The sequence below is a fragment of the Triturus cristatus genome, chromosome 4_1, assembly GCF_964204655.1.
Source record: "Triturus cristatus chromosome 4_1, aTriCri1.1, whole genome shotgun sequence".
NCBI lineage: Eukaryota > Metazoa > Chordata > Amphibia > Caudata > Salamandridae > Triturus > Triturus cristatus.
This window is the reverse complement of record NC_140585.1, coordinates 877,564,334-877,580,795: the sequence shown is the minus strand read 5'-3', so window position 1 is coordinate 877,580,795 and position 16,462 is coordinate 877,564,334. Positions and strand designations below refer to the sequence as shown.

The 16,462-nt window shown below is 47.9% G+C and overlaps 1 protein-coding gene across 1 annotated transcript in view; it reads right to left on the bottom strand.

Annotated features, from left to right (window-relative positions):
* The window catches only part of EXOC4 (exocyst complex component 4), a 1,933,985-nt gene that overhangs the window by 1,702,033 nt on the left and 215,490 nt on the right, over nucleotides 1-16,462 (bottom strand). Inside the window, exon 5 of the mRNA XM_085653593.1 lies at nucleotides 14,641-14,750. Within this exon, the coding sequence (XP_085509719.1) occupies nucleotides 14,641-14,750 (110 nt within the window). The remainder of the gene's footprint in view (nucleotides 1-14,640; nucleotides 14,751-16,462) is intronic.

Here is a 16,462-nt window from a genome sequence, read left to right as displayed (position 1 = left end):
TTTAGAGGCCAACGGAAGGGGCGTGGCCTCAGGGTGGTGGGCGTGGCCTCACTTCCCTGGTTGATGGCGGCAAATTGTTGGCAAGTCCGCGGCAGCGTTCGAGTCGGCTGCGCGGTGTATGCGAGCAGTTCTGGAAAGGGGGGAGTGCTCGGGGAGAAGTGCAGAACAGGTAAATTTACACACTTTTAAAATTGCAAAGTTTTAAGAAACGGCGATCGAACCTCCCGGCTTCCGCCTCAGGAGTCTCTGTAACGGGCTAATGCGGGCTCAAAAGATCAGCGCGACTTATATAGTCTGCAGGGGGGCGTGGCCTCAGGGTGGTGGGCGTGGCCTCACTTCCCTGGTTGATGGCGGCAAATTGTTGGCAAGTCCGCGGCAGCGTTCGAGTCGGCTGCGCGGTGTATGCGAGCAGTTCTGGAAAGGGGGGAGTGCTCGGGGAGAAGTGCAGAACAGGTAAATTTACACACTTTTAAAATTGCAAAGTTTTAAGAAACGGCGATCGAACCTCCCGGCTTCCGCCTCAGGAGTCTCTGTAACGGGCTAATGCGGGCTCAAAAGATCAGCGCGACTTATATAGTCTGCAGGGGGGGCGTGGCCTCAGGGTGGTGGGCGTGGCCTCACTTCCCTGGTTGATGGCGGCAAATTGTTGGCAAGTCCGCGGCAGCGTTCGAGTCGGCTGCGCGGTGTATGCGAGCAGTTCTGGAAAGGGGGGGGAGTGCTCGGGGAGAAGTGCAGAACAGGTAAATTTACACACTTTTAAAATTGCAAAGTTTTAAGAAACGGCGATCGAACCTCCCGGCTTCCGCCTCAGGAGTCTCTGTAACGGGCTAATGCGGGCTCAAAAGATCAGCGCGACTTATATAGTCTGCGGGGGGGCGTGGCCTCAGGGTGGTGGGCGTGGCCTCACTTCCCTGGTTGATGGCGGCAAATTGTTGGCAAGTCCGCGGCAGCGTTCGAGTCGGCTGCGCGGTGTATGCGAGCAGTTCTGGAAAGGGGGGAGTGCTCGGGGAGAAGTGCAGAACAGGTAAATTTACACACTTTTAAAATTGCAAAGTTTTAAGAAACGGCGATCGAACCTCCCGGCTTCCGCCTCAGGAGTCTCTGTAACGGGCTAATGCGGGCTCAAAAGATCAGCGCGACTTATATAGTCTGCAGGGGGGGCGTGGCCTCAGGGTGGTGGGCGTGGCCTCACTTCCCTGGTTGATGGCGTCAAATTGTTGGCAAGTCCGCGGCAGCGTTCGAGTCGGCTGCGCGGTGTATGCGAGCAGTTCTGGAAAGGGGGGAGTGCTCGGGGAGAAGTGCAGAACAGGTAAATTTACACACTTTTAAAATTGCAAAGTTTTAAGAAACGGCGATCGAACCTCCCGGCTTCCGCCTCAGGAGTCTCTGTAACGGGCTAATGCGGGCTCAAAAGATCAGCGCGACTTATATAGTCTGCAGGGGGGGCGTGGCCTCAGGGTGGTGGGCGTGGCCTCACTTCCCTGGTTGATGGCGGCAAATTGTTGGCAAGTCCGCGGCAGCGTTCGAGTCGGCTGCGCGGTGTATGCGAGCAGTTCTGGAAAGGGGGGAGTGCTCGGGGAGAAGTGCAGAACAGGTAAATTTACACACTTTTAAAATTGCAAAGTTTTAAGAAACGGCGATCGAACCTCCCGGCTTCCGCCTCAGGAGTCTCTGTAACGGGCTAATGCGGGCTCAAAAGATCAGCGCGACTTATATAGTCTGCAGGGGGGGGCGTGGCCTCAGGGTGGTGGGCGTGGCCTCACTTCCCTGGTTGATGGCGGCAAATTGTTGGCAAGTCCGCGGCAGCGTTCGAGTAGGCTGCGCGGTGTATGCGAGCAGTTCTGGAAAGGGGGGAGTGCTCGGGGAGAAGTGCAGAACAGGTAAATTTACACACTTTTAAAATTGCAAAGTTTTAAGAAACGGCGATCGAACCTCCCGGCTTCCGCCTCAGGAGTCTCTGTAACGGGCTAATGCGGGCTCAAAAGATCAGCGCGACTTATATAGTCTGCAGGGGGGCGTGGCCTCAGGGTGGTGGGCGTGGCCTCACTTCCCTGGTTGATGGCGGCAAATTGTTGGCAAGTCCGCGGCAGCGTTCGAGTCGGCTGCGCGGTGTATGCGAGCAGTTCTGGAAAGGGGGGAGTGCTCGGGGAGAAGTGCAGAACAGGTAAATTTACACACTTTTAAAATTGCAAAGTTTTAAGAAACGGCGATCGAACCTCCCGGCTTCCGCCTCAGGAGTCTCTGTAACGGGCTTCTGGCTCCACGCACGGAGACGCGGGAGGGGCACCAACCGCATGACTCGTCGGATCGGCCGGCCGACCGACGAGGAGAAGTCGAAGAACGACAATGCTTCTTCGACTTCTTCATATGCTTCGACTTACCCGACCCCGAGAGCAAAGACTTCGATGATTTCGAACCGGAATGGTTTTTGGCTCCGCGACTGGTCCCTCAACCTCCCTCTCGACCGGGACCTCAAACAGCACGGAGCCGACTGCCGGCATTCAAGCACTTGTCGGGACTGCTCCTGCAAAGCCTTCGGCACCATCGACCAGCAGTCGGAGCACAACTTGGGGTTGTGGTCGTGCTCCATGCAAAAGAGGCACACGCGGTGCGGATCCGTCACCGACATCAGTCGGTTACAGGAACCGCAGGCCTTGAAACCGGGAATCCCTCGTGCACCGTTACGGAGTCGGAGACTCGAAACAAAATGGCGATAAAAGTCGAGAAAAAGTTAGTCAAAAATTGACTGAGGTACCGCTCTTCCCGGATCTGCGCCGGCTGCTGCGGAAAAAGAAAGAACTGACGTCAGCGCGCAAGGGCGACATCTAAGTAGCTACCACAACGTCATGCCAGTGACCACGACGCCGACGACGGACGCGGAGCTGATCGACGCCACCTTCCGACGTGCAGAGGTACTGGAGACGAAAAAACTTTCCGGATCCAGTCTGACGCTTGGGGGTAATTCTAGGGTAAGGAATCTATAACTAACGTGTGTCTTTCAGATAGAGACATTATTGTGTACACCTTTGAAATTCTGAGGGTATACTTCACAAGTATCCATTGCATTAAGATTATGGCTATCTTTAGCTTACAATGGACATTCATCACATTTGGTTGTGATACATGGTATCCGCCTCTGTGTTACATTAGAATATGTTAGTACTTGATGAAAATAACAAGCTGACATTTGAGGACCCAATATGTATTTACTAAAAAATCAGAAGTTAGTACTCTGCGATAATAATTGTGGGTTTTTTTTTTAAATGACAAACGTTTCTCTGGAGAACTGAGTTCATAGATTCAAAATGCTGAGTTTCTATTTGATAAAAAGACGTATTTTCAGAAACTGGTCTGGTGAGTTTAGTCGATTTTTTGCTGATGTTGATTCTTTGATATCAGATGGCAAATGTTTTGAGAGCCAACATTTCATCATCTATATGGATACCAGCACGGGGAGCAAACAGCCTTTGCACCATTGCCAATCTGCAACCATCTCCTGTGTGTCTCATTCAAGAACATTCTATGGCGATAATGTTGGTGAGAGAGAAACTTATAGGAGAATGAAATGTCTGGTTTGCTAATGACATCTTGGGGACATTTGGAAAGCTTCCCTGGTAATGCATTCCACCCATTGCTTGCCACTGGCTTTGTGGCTTGTAACTCACATCTGCTTGCTTCCTATTTTCTGGCTCTATTTTTTTAGGCTGTCCAGCTTGAGTTCATCCATTCCCTTGCCCAACCCTATTTACTGTATTCTTCCACAAGTACTGGATTTCTGTAAACAGGCCTTTAAATTTTGTTTTGATCTTGTCACATTTGATGTGCATTTAAATACAGGGGTCAAATGTCAGTCTCTGCCTTCCAGGGGGCTTAGGGTTTACTTCTCGGTCTCTGACTTCAAAGTGATAGGATTTATGTGACAATCATCCTGGCTAGTGGGGAAGTGTTGGAGGAAGGTTGTAAAATGTTTTTTTTTTCTAGCACACAACAGGATTCACATGTCTGTAAATGATCTGTGCAGATATTTCAGAATATATCAGAATTAGAAAAGCACTAATGAAGCACATTTTTGGTGATTCTGAAGTGAGGTGGAAACAAATATTTTAATACGATCAACACAAATCAGTACACTAGGTAATGACATTTCCACACATCGTCATTTGTGTGCTGTATACTTTTTTCAGTAAAACAGTATGGCTATGCAAATGTAATGGTCGTTTCAACTGAAGATGTGTTGTCTGTAATGGCAGTGTGCTACCACACCATGCATACATCACCATACCCCACTCTACTCTGCACCATTCCACATTGCATTACTGCACTCTACTCCTCATGACTTCACTTCATGCCATTTCTCTCTATGCCTCTCTACTCTACTCTGTCAATGCACTCTAACCCACACTACTCTACTATGCACCAGTGCACTCTTCGCCACTACACTCTACACAATCCACTCTCTGCCATTCTACTTTATGCCACTCTACGCTGTACCACTCCAATCAATGCCAGTGCACTCTATGCCAATCCACTCTACACCACCCTAAATCTATTCTGCACTCTACACCACTGTTCTCTACTGTGCACCACTCCACAACACTGCACACTGCACCACTGCACACTGCCACTCCACTGTACGCCACTGCACTCTACTCTGCATCACTGAACTCTACACCACTTTACTCAAAACCAATGCACTCTATGCCACTGCACGCTACGCTACTATATTCCACTCTGCAACACTCTACGCCACTGCACTCTACGACATTTTATTTTACTCTGTACTCTACACAACTCCTCTCTAATCAACCATACCCTGCGCCACTCCACACCAATGCATTTGACTTCTCTCTACTATACACTACTGCACTGTACAACAGTGTACTCTGCACTCCCTACCACTGAACTCTACGACACCCCCCTATGTCACTCTACTCTAAACCACTGCACTCTATGCCAATACACTAAAACCAATTTACTCAAATGCAATGCACTCTATGCTACTGCACTCTACGCCAATGGACGCTACTCCACTTTACAACACTGAACTCTACGACACTACTCTGCAAGACTACACTACCCGTCACACTACACTGCATACTAAGCCACTCTATGTCAGTGCATTATACACCACTCTATTCTACTCTGCAGCACTGTACTCTACGCCACTGCACGCTATGCCATTCTACACCATTGCGCTCTACGTCACTGCAATCCATTCAACGCTGCACCATTGTTCTCTTTGCCGCTGCTCTCTGCAGCACTCTACTCCACTGCACTCTACTCTGCACCACTCAACTCTACAGCACTCTACACCAGTGCACTCTTATGCCATTACACTCTTCATCACTCCACACCACTCAAATCTATTCTGCACTCCATACCACTACACTCTACACCACTCTACCCCTATACACTCTACCCTGCACCACTCCATGCTACTTCACTCTACTCAAAGACGATCTACTCTATGCCACTGCACTCTATGCCACTGCAATCTACTCTGCACCCCTCTTCACTATGCCACTGCACTTTGCACCACTCTACGCCAATGAACTCTATACCACTTTACTCAAAACGAATTAACTCTACGGCACTACACTCTACGCCAATCTATTCTGCACCACTTTACTTTAAGCCACTTCACTCTAGGCACTCTGGAACACTGCACTCTAGGATGCTCTACTCCATTAAACTCTACTGCACTCTATGCTACTCCACTCTATGCCACTCTACACCACTCCACTCTATGATGCTCTATGCAACTTCCTCTATGACACTTTACTCCACTTTATTCTACGACACACTTCTCCACTCCACTGTATGACAGTTTATGCCACTCCACTCTACACCACTACACTCTACAATACGCTACTCCACTCTATGCCATTCCACTGTCCTACACTACTCCACTCGATGCCACAGTCTATTCCACTATCTGCCAATCTACAACACTCTACTTCACTCTATGCAATACCCTCTATGCCACTCCACGTTGCTCTGCGCCACTCCACTTTGCTCTGCACCACTCCACAACACTCTATGCCACTCCACTCTACTCAAAGGCACCCAACTCTACAGCACTCCATGCCACTCTATTTCCCTCACTCCACTCTGCACCACTCCATAACTCTCCACTGCACTCTACTACACTTTATGACCCTCCACTCAACAAACACTTTCCTTTACCCCACTAACTTTTAGCTAGGCTGAAAAGCAGCCACGCTGGTGTGCAACATGTCTAAAGCATTTTGCATAAGTGAGACCTATTGGCTTTGCCAATGCTTGTTTTAACTCTGCTAGCTATGGGCACAGACTGCGGGATTTCTGTGAATTTCACTTTTTACACCCTGCCACTTCCAAGTAGAATCTACTCGGAAGTAAGAGGATGGAAAAATGAAAAAGAGTCGAATGTAGAAGTGAGAAGAGAAGATGCTTAACAACTGATAAGCGTGACCAATTGTGGTAGGTTTGAGGCTGGGCAGCAAGATGAGGGAAGCACTGCCATAGTTTCTTGACTGAGGTGCTGCAAAAGATATTTTAAGTGAGTTTACAGTAGGTATCGGATCCCTTACAAGGACTCGAGTGAAGAGGTGTGCTGGAAATCTGGCGCCTAGAAAGGAACACTGTCATATAAACTAGTCAAAAGTGAAGATATGAGCTGGGGTATATCTTCGTGCACTATGTCTGCCTCAAGGGCCAAGAGGAACAGAGGGAGCCAAGGCAGACACACCAGCTGCGGGAGCAGGGTCTGCCACGCCAACCTGCGCAAGTGGTGTTCTGACTGCATGCGTCGATGTGATCACTGAAACCAATGAGTCTTGCTTTCTAGCAATGGGTGGGTATACCTTTATGAAGCTCACCCAATGTAGCACTCTTTAGCAGAAAGCAGCAAGAGTGGAGAAAGGATATCTGAGTAGGTTTTCCACTTTCTTACCACTGCCTGCATCTTGAAGTTTATTTATTTAATTCATTTATAAAGTGCCTGAATCACCCCCAAAGGGGTGTATCCGCGCTGTGAGAAACATAGCAGTCAGTACAGACCAGATGGCAAAGACTCAGAAAAGCTCTGTTTTTAGAAGTTTTCTGAAAAGTAGATATTCTGCAGCTTTGTACCTAAACGCCAAACGTACTCTGGGGTGACAGGTTGTCATCAGTTTAGAAAAATAACGAAAATGTCTAAACCAAAGTGGTACTAAATGTCATCACGCGACACAAACGTCGCAGTAGGTCCCGTTTCTAATGTGGTATTGCACTGAGCTGTAAATGAGTAAATCGCCTTCCAGCAGAAACACAATAAATTCATTCTAAAAGACCTAGGTCTGAAGTATGGCGAAATTACCTAATAAAACAAAGTCTAAAATGGAGCTCGTGTAGCGGGCACAAGACTGAATGGCTGGATGCGCCTGGAGGCAGTGTGTTGCCCTGCAGGCAAGAGTTATCTCGCTAAAGCTTTCCTTTGGTACGGAAACAACCATTCTCGTTTCTCGTAAACCCCTGGCTGCGATGGTTGGAAAAAAATTAGGAAAACAAATATGAGTTTAACAACCCTAGTGGAAAATGCCGTAAATTCATTTTGGCCAGGCTAATATTTATTGGGCCTAAAACATGTACCTAGAATACGACTTCTTAGTGAACAGGAAATGGCAGGCCTTTATTGAAACTCGCCATATTTTACCTGGGAATATGTGCATCCGACTCCTTTTCATGTCATCAATACTGACTTCATCCCCGCACAAGGGAAAGCGAGGCTGCCGATTTCCCAGGGGGGCCGGTTTGATGATCTACGCCTAATAAAGTTGTCTTTCCTAATTTACGCCACCCTTATCTGCAAGATGCCAGGCGGTTATGAATAATGCAATGGCCCCGTAGCCGCTTACGTGTGTCCATCCTATGATGGGGGTAGGGGAGGCAGAGGGCGCTGACGCATCATTCATCCCAGCGTCCCCTGGACAAACTTTGGCGTCGTGAAACACGAAGAAACAAAGCAGCACGCGGCCTCGCCATTCACTGACTATATTTCATTAGCTGGGTAGGTTTTTATCGTCACCTAGTAAAATTGTATGTTGTGCATAATTTAGACCTTTTTTCCACATTTTTCCTCTCCTAGGTTAACTTCGTCTGGTAAACGATGCTGACTTGCAAGTGTTCCGGGGGTGGAAGAGCTTAAGACAGATTTTCTGTGACTATGTGCTCACTTCTCAGTGCCTGGGATTCCCTCTGTAGAGGTTTTCACCCAAGAATCTAGGCACAGGACGGGCTGTAATGGTTCCTCTGAGAGGAACACTTACAACTGCAAGTTTCAAAGCGAGATCACGGTTCATAACATTTGGCAGCGAAAGACACACATCGCTGGTCAAATTCCACAGTGCATTGCACCCTCTGAGAGTTGGGGCAGTTTCATTAAGTGGAAATGTCTTTATGGTATTAAAGTAAAGTGAGGTAATTGTTTTATTTAGAAAGAGCACAACATGCCCCTTTCCCCAACAAAACAGGCTGCAGAGACTAAACAAGCTATAGACACATGGATGTTATTGTTGTTATAACATTCGTAATGCGCAAACTACAAGCACAAACGTATAGTTAAGGCACAGTGTTGATTTATGCAGAGTGAAAAAAACAGGCTACAGGACACGGAGGTGGTAAATGGACCGGTAGATAGGAGGGTGTGGGAGTTCCTGAGTTAATCAGTAACTCTAGGCAAGGGATGGGTGTATGGTTGAAGGAGGATCCCTTTTAAGAACAGACTTTAAGTCACCCCTGTAGACTCTGCTAAACCCAAAGGGGATACTCCTTTTATCTTTAGTGAGTACAGTCAATACTTACTATTTAATGGTAGATATACAGTTGTGGGGTCCTAACAAACAAGTTACTTACCTTCGGTAATGCATTATCTGGCAGATACTCTAGTTGCAGGTTTCTTACCTTTGAATTTCCCAGGCGTCAGGCTGGATCCGGAAACCTTTGCTGAGCAATACCCCTTGTGTGCAGCGTCAGGTGGCTCCATTCGACTCCACGTGATGTCGGCAGCATCGGTTATGATGTTTCGGTGCCTATATAGCCGCCACCCAGGGACGCAGACGTCAGTACTTTTTGTTTTTTACATGTCAGAAGCGCAGAGCCACAAAGTAACTGACATAGTCGTGTGCAAAACTAGGGCCCTGAAAAGGGGGGTAACCCCAGCCCTACAATATTAGTCCGCAAAGTAGGGAGTCATGGGTGGGGCTGTAAGGAATCTACAGCTAGATAGAGTCTCTACCAGATAATGCGTTACCGAAGGTAAGTAACTTGTTCATCTGATAAGAGACTTCTAGCTGTAGATTCCTTACCTTTGAATTAGATACCCGGACCATACCATCCCGGCAGTGGGTTGCAGACATATCCTAGCCTAAAAATTCCTGCAGGACCGAACGGGCAAAGTGCCCATCCATGCAGACCTGACCATCCAGGCAGTAGTGTTTTGCAAACGTGTGCAAAGATGCATACGCTATCACCTGACAGATGTCTTGGCCTGAGACACCCCAAGCAAAAGTCGTAGTCGCAGCCTTTCCTCTAGTGGAATCGACGCTTAATCCCTGAGGGGGCTGCTTCTTTGCAGGGCATAACAGATCTTGATGCAGAGAACGACCCAGCGAGAGATGTCCTTTTCTGCACTGCCCTTCCCTTCTTCGCTCCCACGTACCCCACAAAGAGTTGGTTATCCACCCGGAACTCTTTTGTGTGGTCAAGGGTGAATGATAACGCTCTTTTTAGGTCCAACTGAAGGAGATGCTCCTCTCCCTAAGAAGGATGCGGGGCAGTACAGAAGGTGGGCAACGTGATGGACTGACCCAGATGGAAAGGGGTCACAACCTTTGGTAAAAAGGGTGCCAGGATGCGAAGCACCACCTTGTCAAGAAAGGATATAAGATGAGGAGGTGAGCAAGATAACGCCTACAGCTCACTCACCTCCTGGGATAATGTAATGGCCACCAAGAAGGCTGTTTTGATTGTCAACAGGCTCAAAGGGAACGCATATCAGATAGGTGTGGACCAAATTAAGGTCCCACTGCAGCATAACAAAGGGCGTAGGTGGTCTGGAAGACGCAAAAAAGCAGATTGAGCAGAAAGGTATCACTTGAGAGCTCCCAAAGCAGAGCCCTGTTAGGCAAGAGTCAGAATTAACAAAAGGACAGTAGAAAGAGAAGCAGAAAGAGGGTCACTGACCTTCATGTACAGTATAATTTAAATTAATACCAACGACAGGCGTATACCGTCTTAGTGGAAGGCCGCCTGGCCGCCAGAATAACGTTACAGACTTCGGGAGGAAGGTCAAAAGCTATCAACTGTTGCTGCTCAATCTCCACGCATGGAGGCACAGAGTTAAAAGGTTCGGGTGGAGAACCATTCCCTGCTACTGTGGCAGAAGATCCTCCCAAGGGGGCAGCCTGATTGGAGGATCAATGCTCATTCTCAGAAGCTCTGGCTACCAGACTCTCCTTGCCTAGTCCGGAGCCACAAGGATGACTTGGGCCCGGTCACTCCTGATCTCCTTCAGAACCCTGGGCAGGAGTGGTATGGGCGGAAAGGCGTACAGCAGGCTTGCGCGCCACACGCGACGAAAGGCATCGCAGAGCGATAGCCATCTTCGGAGGCAAACAAATCTAACCAAGGTTCTCCCCACTACTGAAAGAGACCTTGCGCCACCTCCGACCGGATGGTGACCCACTACGCATCGACGGCTAAGTTTGTCCGCCCTGACTTTCAGAGAACCTGCCAGGTGTTGAACCACCAGGGTTATGCCCTGCTGTTCCAGCCATGTCCAGAGATACAAGGCCTCTCGACAAAGGGTCCACAATCCCACCCCGCCCTACTTGGTGCAGTACCACTTGGAGGTGGTGTTGTCCGTGAACACTTGCACCAGCTTCCCCTTGACAGAAGGAAGAAATGCTTTCAATGCCAATCAATGCTCCCCAAGCTCCAACAAATTTATGTGGAGCTCGTCTCTGCCGGAGATCAGTGTCCTCTGATTTCCACCTCTCCCAGATGGCTGCTACATCCCAGTAGTGACGCATCTGTCACGACTGTGAGATCTGGTTGGAGAAGGGTCTGCCATTGACCCAATCGTGGTTCGTTAACCACCATTGCAGATCTCTTGCAGTTCCTTCCAAGATCTGGACCATGTCGGTGAGATTTCCTCTATGCTGTGCCCATTGGAACTTCAGGTCCCACTGCAGAGGCTGTATATGCCACCTGGCATGCTTTACCAACAGGATGCAGGAGACCATGAGGCCCAACAGCCTCAGAGTCAGTCTCACCGAAATCCAGGATATAGGCTAAAACATCGGAATCATAACCTGAGTATCCTGAACTCGCTGCTCCGGAGGATAGGCCCGAAACTGCACTGTGTCCAGAACTGCCCCCAATGAAAGGAGTATCTGAGGAGGAGTCAGGTGTGACTTCGGCACGTTTATAGAGAACCCCAGTGAATGCACGAGGTCTGCCGTAGTCTGAAGGTAGGAGACGACTGCTTGGGGCAAGGATGCCTTCAACAGCCAGTCGTTGAGGTAGGTGTTGGCTGAGGAACTTTGGGTCGCCCAGAGCTCGGCGATGGTGATGTGCACTCTTCCTATTCACAGGAGCCCCTGTGCTAGGCTTGGACCACATGCCTAGAAGGATGTCCGTAAGTGCCTCATTAAAGGGCAGAAGGGTTTCGGAAGTGGAAGCCACTGGTTGAAGCACCTTGGTCAGATTAGTCCTGACCTGCACTGAGGGCAGTTCCAGTCCAAGGATCTCAGCTGCCTTCTTTACAACCATGGCATAGGATGCCCCATCCTCCATAGCCACTGTTGGTGAAGAACGCATACCAGTATCTGGCGAAGTGTCTAGTGTCCAGTCCCCAAGTTCCCCATACCAGTCCACGTTCTCCACAGAGACATCCTGGTGTTCCAGAGGGTCCACTAACCCCTCCCATTTCTTTCCTGAGCCTAGCACATCTTCAAAGTGCTCAGGCGACAACATAGAACCTCTGGGTTCAATTGACACCAGAATAGGCATCAAGCAACTTCGTTCCAGCTCTGTGTCATCGGGGATGAGGATGGGGCTGGCGCCGTCGAAGGGCACCAGCGGCGCCGCAGGCACCGACTTCGGGTCCGATGCCGGGGGAGGCTGCGATGGCACAACCAAAATCAGATCCTTGAGGCCCCATGGGCGCTGTGGCGGGAGCCAAAGGCACAGATTCGGATGGGGCCCTTTCTGACTCCGCGGGGCCCGAGGGTTCGCCAGCAGGGTTATTCAGCTCAAATACACGGCGCACGGCCTCGTAAAATTCTTTTATTTGAGCGGGAGTCGCTCCGGTTCCCGGAAAGGGGGGAGGCGTGAAGTCAACTCTGGCTCTGCAGTACTGTGCTTAGAGCGTCGGTGCTCCTTACCCTTCTAGTCAACGGACAATAGCCAAGGTGAAGATGAAGCCCGCTTGAGCTTCTTCTTCTTCTTATGCCTCTTCCCCGAGTGTCCTGATGACCTCGAGTGGGAAGAAGAGAAATGAGGGCTCCAGAAGCGGTCCCGCTAGTCTGTTGTAACAGGGCATTGCTTGCTCTTTCTAAATGTGAGAAGTGTGTAAAAGTGCTTGGCTAAAGAAGAGGTGGGACAGCCCAGTTTGGAGGTCATTCCGAGGGCCAGTGGTAGGCGAGAGCACTCTCTATTATGTTCTCTCTGTCTCATCCCATCCCTCCAACTCTTCCTCAGGAAACACTGTGACCAGGTAATGCCTCTGCTTGAAATCGCATTGGGATCGAGTCTTCTTGACAGTGAAGAGAGGGACCGAAATCACAGTAAAGCGCTCTCAAACTGAGGCAACTATACAAGAGGGCCAAATTCACACTAAGACTGCAAAGAAGCAGATACATGTGCTGTGCTTCGGTAATGTGTTCTGTGCAACAACAAAAATTCCTCTCATATTTATTCCCCCTCTCCTCTCTCCTCTCTCCCCCTCTCTCTCTCCTCTCTCTCTCTCTCTCTCTCTCTCTCGCTCCCCCTCTCTCGAATAAACCAATATTTTTAGGTGCTGATATGTAGGTTATTAAAAAGCATTATGCTTAGTTCTTAAAGCTGTTGCCAGCATTTGTCCAGCATGCCTGACCCTAGCCTGGTTGCTTCGTTGAATGCCTAGGAGTTTTCCCAGTGGTCAAGAGGACACTTGCAGAATAAAGATATTAACATAAATATTCCTGGTCGCTCAACCCACCCTGGCATAATTTCACTAAAATCAAGACAGCCGATGCCTTTTGATCCAGCATAACAGGAAATGGAACTGCATGTCTGCTCACACAAATTACATCACAGGAAGTTACTTCACATAGTCACTAAATACGCTGAAATCACAGTGGGTTAATACAATTACCTATTACGATTGTACTAGTAACAAAATGATATGTTTTTATCTAGTGCAAACATACAGTTTCTCTGCCAGAGGATGTTCATGGTCCACCCACAGTACCCCAAAGTCCTAATAATCAAAGCCGAACTCGAACAAGTAGTTGTCTCCTGCTGCAGTGCACTGCATGAGCCTAACCTACACCAATATTGATGAAGATTCTTTTTAGCTACTGCAAGTATGAAAACCCAAAAGCCATGCTGCAGTACTTGAGGTAGATTTGCAGTTGTGTAGCTGAATTGGGAGAAAACCATCTCTGCCACACAAAGGCTGTTGGTTGATAAATTGTTGTAATATAAGCAGTTAGACTATGCCCACTGCACTGGCCTCCCATGTTGATTTGTCACCTTGATGTGATGCCCACTTGCACTACAAAAGAGGACAACGTTCATGTGCACATGGCAGGACTGAGGATGGGCCTGGAAAGCTTTTGTTTCGAGGCAGTCAACACGTTTTGACAAGCATACCTGCTGTAAAGTTTGCAAGCAAGAGGTAGGTGGTGGTCGTGGTTATGTGTGAGTAGGGGATGTGTGGTGGAGGGTGTGTATGAGAGTGTGTGTTGGTTTTTAAAGACTGGCAGTAGGGCTGGGCTTATACAACCCATGGAATAGTAAAATTCGGCCCAGTTATTGGGATACCTATAATGAGCATGAATGGTGGCAACTAACACTTAATGAAATCCACTGATGATTATTTGCATATTTGTTGGCCATTCTGAAGACCCAAATGGATTCTACTAGTCGATGCGTGGACATGCCCAACCCTAATCAATAGCCCTATTTGAGCTTTCCATGTTCATGCCTTTCGCAGCAAGAAGTGTCTGCTAAGTGTTGCACTTTGTCATAATTCTAACATTATACATGTTGCATTTATCTCTGAACATTTGGGCCAGCTCTGGAATTCAAAAATTTCTCATCACATGGGCATTAGTACAACACATATATAACTTCTGTGTTACTCACAAAGTTTGTATCCACAGGGTTATTCACACAAAACAACCTAAGGCAGTGGAAACCTTAAGCAAACAAAACCTGCTTTCACACTGAACATACAAAAACGTTTTACTGTAAGAATAACCTTACTGGTTTGATAAGAAAACTGGCAGCAGAAACAGGAGAAGAGAATTATTAAAAAAAAGACACCAATGACCTGGATTGTTAGAATGATCAGTTTAGAGAACAGAAGCCGTGCAATATGGTGCTTCCTACAGCTTCAGATTGTGTACCTACCGCTGACGCTCCCAGGGGTGCTGAACTGGGACATGTCCAGTAGCTTACGTGGAGTTGACAGGTTGGTGACATCGAGCAGTGGCACAGAGGAAGAGTCCTTAGCCAGAGAGCTGCGATGGAAGAGACGACAAATTGTCACTTCAGAGCATAAACACGAAGCACAGCATAGAAAGGCGACAAGTTAGAGCAGTGTACTGGAAGAGTCGTATAATGCCATCAATAGTTATTAGGTTGTAAAAATATAGCTTAATACAGCACATGCTGCCACAGTCTTTTGGCGTGTAATTGCTATAAGCACAAGGTGGAGCGGTTTCCTTAAATCAAAGACGCCTATTATTTTTAACCTGCGTGATAAGTTAACTGTATGAGATTTCAAGCCGGGACCTGTATAATGCGCACCAATCCCATGCCCATCAGTCTACGGGCTGACTTGTACGAGGGAATACAGTGGTCTTTTCCCAAACACATGAAAATAAAAGTCGTGTTGTGGAGAAGTGTTATCCATCATTGCTAGAAGTGCAGCAAGAGTGCTCAATCTCACCGAGCATGGACATTAATATGCATTACCCTTGTCTGCCATAGTACCCCTAGTTATTTGAACTTGCTTTTCTGCTTGCCAAACACACCAATTGCCTCATCACACCAAGACTAAAATAAACAAAAATCCTGTATATAAGGAATGACAAATGGTCATCAATAGGCTGCTAAATTCGTGCCATGTTCCCTTCTGTTTACTTCCAGAATCATTTCATATATAGACTTCCAAAGTTCACCTGCAACTGCTTGATCCGGCACAAGCTTGATTTAGTGCAGCAAAAATATGAATGCAAGACTATCCAGGCGAAATATTGGTATCCGATCCTGAAAGCTCGGACAGGATCACTTAAGGAGGTCCTTAAAGCTATAATTGAAGGGGGGCCCAATCCCTGGAAAAACTACATTCTAGATACTGAGGTGAAACTGAACCTAACTGTAGCAAATTGGTCACACGAGAAAGTAAACCACGCAGCAATAAAGAACACCCTCAAAAAAAAACATTTTTCAGTAATCAAGGGAAGAAGATAAGGCTAGATACAGGGATAAGGGAAGGCTGTTAGGACTAACAACATCATACGAGCCAAATATGACTCAGTCATATTTGACCAATGCCATGGGAAAGAAATGTCCGATAGACATTCAATGGGCCCCGATAGTGCAACTCCCAATCAAGGAATTAAATCCAGGTTGGAAATCCATAAGGAAGATTGTTAAATGCAGGCTGTGTAACAAAAAATGGAGTCCTTGTTGCATCTTATATGCTGCAGCCCTGCCCTCCTCCAACATCGTCAGAGGCTATTAAAACCAATGTTCATAAGGCATGGGTCAGGACATGCGCAGGGGCAGTTTCATGGCTCCTGGCCTGTTCAGCACCCTCAGAGCTAGTCAAATTTGAAAAATACACAAGAGCAACCTGAATGGAGCTGCACAACGCCATAGGCTCTGATGTTGTTGTTGTTGTTTAGGAACTTATGTAAGCGCACATTCACCAACAGGTCTCTTGGCGCCAGTAGGTTTAAGCGGGAAAAAGAGTGAAAGCAAAAGGAGGAACAACTAGTTATGAGCTAGGGAGAACAACCAGGTTCTCTGATGGGCAACAGTAAACTTCAAAGAAGTGAATCTGGACCAAGCAACTTAGTAGAGTCAGATGTAAATTGCCATGACTGAGCAGGACAGTTCTTAGGCCATGATAAGTGGCCTAAAAAGCCAGAACATTGGGAAAAGCTGGGAGGCCTATTAGAGTGGTCTGATCCAAGTGGCTCATTGCCGCATGGCGTATTAGGCA